We start from the raw sequence: 6,448 nt of genomic DNA on the forward strand, positions 1-6,448 counted from the left end.
TTCGAATATCATTGTTAGTTGTCATAATATGGATAAAGTTAGTTTGTCATTTTTTGTTCTAGTTTGATGCGAAGAACGACAATTCATTTAGTCCACATCACCTCAAATGAAACTTTTGTAAAGTTTAAGTTTTTATTTTTATTTTTATTTTTTAACTTTCGTGACCATGTTAACAAATTAAAACTAAGCTGGTTGTCATAAACAAATACATTGCATATAATACACAAAGAACCGAGGGACTGAATATGTATTTTACGTAAAGAAGATGGGCAAACATCAACATTTATAGTACCATATAATTTCCATATGTTTCTCCGTGCTATCAGGAAGAATTTGTCAATTTGCAATTTGTTCTCGTTTTATCATAACTTACAGCTGGTGTCCTATAAAAATAGAAACATCCACTTAACCCCCAATTATTTTTATATTATTGCATATGGGTCCACGTATAGCGGTTTCATTTCCATTGAAATTGATACGATTTATGATGCATGTAATTTAAAGACATGTTTGAAACTTTGAATATTAATCAAATAATTTAAATACTATAAACAATGATAAACTAAGATACTTTTATGTATAAATCAATATGACAATGTCATCATCTTTTTTACGATATTTCATAAAAGACTAAATCTTATTTGAGAAAAATACAACTCTTTTAACAAAAAACTCAAAAAAGAAATATTATAATGATACATTGTTTTGGCTAACTATATATAATAATACAAAACTATATATAATTATTAATATGAAAATACGAACATGTTAAAAAGGATACTGTGCACTACACTCCATGTGGTTTTGACCAAATCTCCGAACTGTTGGTCACAAAGGTCACGAGAATACGCATTCGTGAAGGACCCACCCTTTCGGTAATTCTTTTACCCAAATATGGAGAATGAATGTCATAATATGTCAAACTCAAAACAAAAGGAGTACAGAAAGGTATAGTATTAAACTTTTTTTTTTCGTTTTCTTTATTATATTTTATTCAAGTTATCATTAGTTATTTAATTTGATTTTTTGTTTATTTTAATCATCCTAACTGATGATAACCCATAATCTCGTGATATTGTTACTTACTTTTTTCTATGTTGGCAATATAAATCATTATACTGGTATTACAGGGTAATAGCAATTTTTCATTATTAATTTTTTTAATGTTTTGTTTTATTCATTATATCTTTATATTTTGTTTAAGCTATTATTAGTCGATAAACTTGTCTCTTTTAATCATTTTAGCATCGTAATCGGAAATAGCTTGGTTTTTATGACGTGTTTGTTGACTTAACTACGAATGATGTCGTTTTAGGGATGTGTTTAACCTAAAATCCATCTTTCTCTTTGAACAGAAGTGAGAATCAAACGTTAGAGCGTCGAACGCGTGTGTAAACTTTCAATTTATGAGTTTGAAAATCTCCAATTAGAGTATTGGTAGTGGGAATCGAACGTTAGACAAGCGACACTGTAACCCCAAATCCGGGTACGTAAGTGTTGTTGGCTAAAATGAATAAAATTAACCACCTCATCATCAATTTATATAATGGGGATGCTGACATGTAATGCCAACATGGAAAAACTTGGTCACCTCATCAGGTTATGAGTTTTCACCGGTTATGATGGCTAAAACAAATAAAAAGACGAGTTCAGTGACTAATAATAAATTAAAAAATATATAAATATTAAAATAAAATACTAGAAAAAGGTTCAGCGATAAAAATAACTTGTCTCTGCCATATAGAATGCTATCTTGTATATGTTAAACAAAGATTGAATTATGAACCCTATTCCTTAGAAGAGGAACATTGAAGGATTTTTGGATGGTGAATTCGGAAAAAAATCTTTCGATTCATAGTCTTAGGTGCATGCAATAAAAGTCGTACATAAGGTTGTATGATCAAACCAAATACATTTATAGATATATAAAGTAATATGCATATTATATTTTTGTTTCTTAATTACTTAATAGACCGAATAAAGAAATAAGTTAATCTAATGAACAATATAGGAATAATTTTCTTTTGACATAATTAAAAAAAAATAAAATCAATTTAACGAAGAAATCAAGAAAATTATACTTTCACATAAAATTATAATTTTTTACAAAATTTCCGATCATTTGTTTTTTTTTTTCCTACATGAATTGTCATTTCCTTACAGATATTTTATACATCAATTATCCAAATTACTTAACAAAATAAGAAAAAGAATGTCTAAAGAATCCAATATCCACTAGGATTATCCAAATCATTGAAAAAAAAAACAAAGAAGAAATAAAGACATAAAAACAACTCACGACGCAGTCAGTCACAGCTCAGCTCATCTCCAAGCCGGCTTTTCGAACCGAAAACGGTGCATTCGCACATGATGAGAAAATAACATCAACGCCCAAAATGCAATAACAAATAAACCAAATAATCAACAGACGAACACAAATCCATTTGCATCCTTCCTTCTCTCTCTCCCTCTCGCGGAATTTTTGCTACGAATCTAATCGCTTTCTAATTATTGTTTTCTTTCAATTTTCTCGTTTTTTTGTCGGCAACATTCAATCGCACCCGCCATTGGAGAGTTTCGTCATCTACAACGAATTTCTGTATGTAATTTGTTTTATTTTTTTTCCCGTTAAATCTTTGAAATACATTTCAAAAGCTTTGTTGTTCTTCCTCTTTGATCATCTACATTGCTCGTTAATCAGGCTCTGATACACCAATCCACATCTTCTCCGTGTTTGATTTATTGAAAGTTTGAAATTACGATGTAAACACTTCGTTGAAATTGAATCTGATGCTTAATCTAGTGGTTTGTTTCATAATGGATCTTTTGGTATTGTAGGATTTTGTTGAGAATCTGATCATCGAATAGGAGCAGGTGGAAGGCTTTAGGCTTGAAATATTATTGCTAGGGCGCAGAGTTGAAGAATATATTCATATTTTCTCTATAAATCTGGATTTTCGAAGGGACCGAGGAAATGTCCTCCCATAAAGGTGAGCATCAAACGGTCCCGTTATCGGTGTTGCTGAAGCGTGAATTGGCAAATGAAAAGATCGAGAGGCCGGAAATTGTTAGTGGTCAAGCCAACCAATCCAAAAAAGGGGAAGATTTTACACTCATCAAGAGCGAATGCCAACGCGTATTGGGAGATGGTGTTACTACGTATTCCGTTTTTGGGGTACGTTATCTCTCTCTAAGCTTATTTTCTGTAATTCTCTACAATCTCCCAATTTGGTGATTTCGTCTGAATTAAGAAGGATTTTGAAGCAAGTGATGGTTTTAGAGATATGTTATCAGTGAGTGACTATTGTGATGGTGATCTTACAAAACTTGTATTTGCAGATACTTGATGGCCATAATGGGGCTGCAGCAGCTATTTATACCAAGGAGAATCTTTTAAACAATGTCTTAAGTGCTATTCCAGCAGACCTTAACCGAGAAGAATGGATTGCAGCTTTGCCTAGGGCTTTGGTAGCCGGGTTTATAAAAACAGATAAAGATTTCCAAGAAAAAGGTGTGCACATCTTTCTTTTTCAATTCCATCTGAATCTGAACACTGTTCATATGTGGAATGATGCTTAAATATGGTGATGAACGATTGCAGGTCAACTGTCAGGAACAACTGTGACCTTTGTAATTATTGAAGGATTCATTGTTACTGTAGCATCAGTTGGTGATTCCCGCTGTATACTTGAATCTGCAGATGGGAGCCTATATTATCTATCAGCAGATCACAGATTTGAGGACAATGAAGAAGAGTAAGTTAATCTGTTAATGTTAACTTACTTTTTGAAGTTTGAAATTTTAAGTTTGAACACAATATTATGATTTTTATGTTTTCTTTCTAATTTTGCAGGACAGAACGTGTCACTGCAAGTGGTGGTGAGGTTGGTAGGCTAAATACAGGTGGTGGTACGCAGGTATGAATCTTTTCATCTTGTTTTTTTCAGTCATTTATAACTTTATTTCCTTTTATGTTATCGTATAGAATACCCTTTATATCTTATATATATAAATGTCTGTATTAAATTGAGTTTTTACTGTTTCTGTTTATGTCAATTATCATGGCAGATTGGTCCTTTGAGATGTTGGCCTGGTGGCTTGTGTCTTTCAAGATCTATTGGAGATTTAGATGTTGGAGAGTTTATAGTTCCTGTTCCTTACGTTAAGCAAGTCAAGGTAAGTAAATTTCATTTCACTTCACTACCATGCAAAAAAGACGTAAATACCCTTCTTCTTGTAATCAATTAGAATATGACATGATTTAAACATGCAGCTGTCATCTGCTGGTGGAAGGCTAATCATTGCAAGTGATGGTGTATGGGATGCTTTATCAGCGGAAGCGGCTCTAGAATGCTGTCGTGGAATGCCGCCAGATGCAGCCGCCGGTCAAGTTGTTAAAGTAAGGGCATAATCGTCTTTTTACTTTTAGTCAACATTCATGTTTCTGTAAACATCTAGTTTTATATTCTCTTTTTTTATATATATAGGAAGCTGTACAACCGAAAGGATTACGTGATGATACAACGTGCGTGGTGGTTGACATTCTACCAGCGGAAAAGACGAATCCGCCCCCCATGCCCCAACACAAGAAGATGACAAAAGGAGTATTTAAAGTGAAAACTATTTTTAAGAGAAAAAGCACCGAGTCAACATCTCATATTGGTGAAGAATATCTGGAGCCAGATGTAGTGGAGGAGCTCGTAGAGGAAGGATCCGCTATGCTTTCCGAAAGGTCTGTTACTCCGTTGCATTATCATCGGAATGGAATCAACAATTCAATTCCATTCCTTACATATCTAATAGTATATTGTTTTTACTTTTTTTCCGATTTCAGGTTTGATACAAAATACCCGCTTTGTAACATGTTCAAACTGTTCACATGTGCGGTTTGTCAAGTGGAAATGAAACCTGGTGAGGGTATTTCAATACACGCGGGGGGATCATGTAACACACGCAATTCAAGACCATGGGATGGCCCTTTTCTTTGTGTAACTTGTCAAGAGAAACGAGAAGCCATGGAAGGAAAAAATCATTCTGGAAGTAAGATCAATTTAATTTAATTTTTATTTTTTTGGTTTAACCCATTAAGTCTATTAATTCTAACAATTTGTAACATTGACAGATGGGCGATACAGTAGTGGAAGTGAATAGGCAGGCGATATTTGGAGCTGAGTATATATATATATGGAAACACCAGAAGGTTAAGTTCCTTTCGCGAGCTTTTTTAAATTTAATTTTTTTATTTATGGGATATGAACATCTTAAGCTATAAAATTAATCAGATTAGGGTTATTGTTATTATTATTATTATTATTATTATTATTATTATATTATGTAGTTAAAAGTATTTTCCCTAACTCCGTGTTGATATAGCAAGAACGTGTAAGTTAATTTATACAATTATGAAAAGTCTGGTAAAAGAATTTGGAAGTTATTCATTTTTGTATACCATTTAGTAAGATCTATTGCTCTCATAGTGGAAACAGTTGTAAGATTGATTGTGTATGATTCTTGGGATTTAATTTATTGAAATTAAGAATTGATTTGGGAATTTGTTATCCTTTTGATTCGACAGAATGTTTGGCGTGTTATGTTGTCACATGCATTGTGACATTTTCATGTGAAAATAGTTATTATGTGTTATTCTTCACCCAACACTCATCGTATATGTATGTTAAATATCAACCAACTATCGTTTTATTGCTAATTTGAGTAGCAGTTTTTGTTTTTATTTTACAATCTAATCTATTCCTAAACTACACCTTAAATCAACATATGTCCACGACGGGACTTGCTAGATAGATCGTGATCTGAATAACATGCAACATTTAAGTTTTGTGACATAATTAGTAAGAAAAATAATTAGTTACCCAAATTAGAAAAAATGAAAAACTTAAAGAGTTATTGTTGCATCACTCAGTAAACATATTTCTTTAAAAATAGACTCACTCGGTAGTGTTTGTGATTGAATTTTTAATCAACGAACTTCTGATTTGTAGTTCCATTGTCATTTCATAGGTTTTCTTTATAGAAGAAATCAAATACAACGAAATCTGTTTTTTTTTTTTTAATATATTTAATTTTCAATAACATACGTAACTAACGTTTAAATATTTTTTTTCCAACTATAAAGTGATGTAAAAAGATTTATGCTAGACAGCAACTTAAGTTGAAGTCAAAGAATATTTTTGTCATTGTCGCCATTTTGGCTACATGACACGGATTGCGATTGGAAAGTTGGGTAGATCCTTTTTAACATTCTTTTTGGTTCAATGACTGTTGAAACTTTTGACCAACTTTAAAAGCGTTCTAGATATATTATCCAAAAATAAAAGGCAATACTGAAAAGAACCCAACTAATTATCACTTAATACTTTAAAAAACTCATTATGCTATTTTCGTACATACATTCATTATCTTTTTTGATTTTGATTAAATTAATTATTCC

General features: G+C 31.9%; 1 protein-coding gene across 1 annotated transcript; it reads left to right on the plus strand.

The window, feature by feature from the left end:
- Positions 1–2,312: 2,312 nt before the first annotated feature.
- On the plus strand, positions 2,313–5,551 carry LOC111876190 (probable protein phosphatase 2C 12). The gene is made up of 10 exons (XM_023872723.3): positions 2,313–2,599; positions 2,839–3,175; positions 3,340–3,511; positions 3,602–3,755; positions 3,854–3,917; positions 4,069–4,176; positions 4,274–4,399; positions 4,488–4,732; positions 4,835–5,040; positions 5,123–5,551. Exons 2-10 carry the CDS (start codon positions 2,975–2,977, stop codon positions 5,149–5,151), a joined length of 1,305 nt encoding a protein of 434 aa, XP_023728491.1. The 5' UTR covers positions 2,313–2,599; positions 2,839–2,974; the 3' UTR covers positions 5,152–5,551.
- Positions 5,552–6,448: the final 897 nt, after the last annotated feature.

Source organism: Lactuca sativa, chromosome 1 (assembly GCF_002870075.4).
Source record: "Lactuca sativa cultivar Salinas chromosome 1, Lsat_Salinas_v11, whole genome shotgun sequence".
NCBI classification, from domain to species: domain Eukaryota; kingdom Viridiplantae; phylum Streptophyta; class Magnoliopsida; order Asterales; family Asteraceae; genus Lactuca; species Lactuca sativa.

Excerpts from the sequence above, each read along its gene's own strand:
- LOC111876190 (XM_023872723.3), top strand. The coding sequence starts at position 2,975 with ATGTCCTCCCATAAAGGTGAGCATCAAACGGTCCCGTTATCGGTGTTG. Across the intron at positions 3,512-3,601 it reads TAAAGATTTCCAAGAAAAAG|GTCAACTGTCAGGAACAACT; the intron begins GTGTGCACATCT and ends GAACGATTGCAG. Across the intron at positions 5,041-5,122 it reads AGGAAAAAATCATTCTGGAA|ATGGGCGATACAGTAGTGGA; the intron begins GTAAGATCAATT and ends TAACATTGACAG.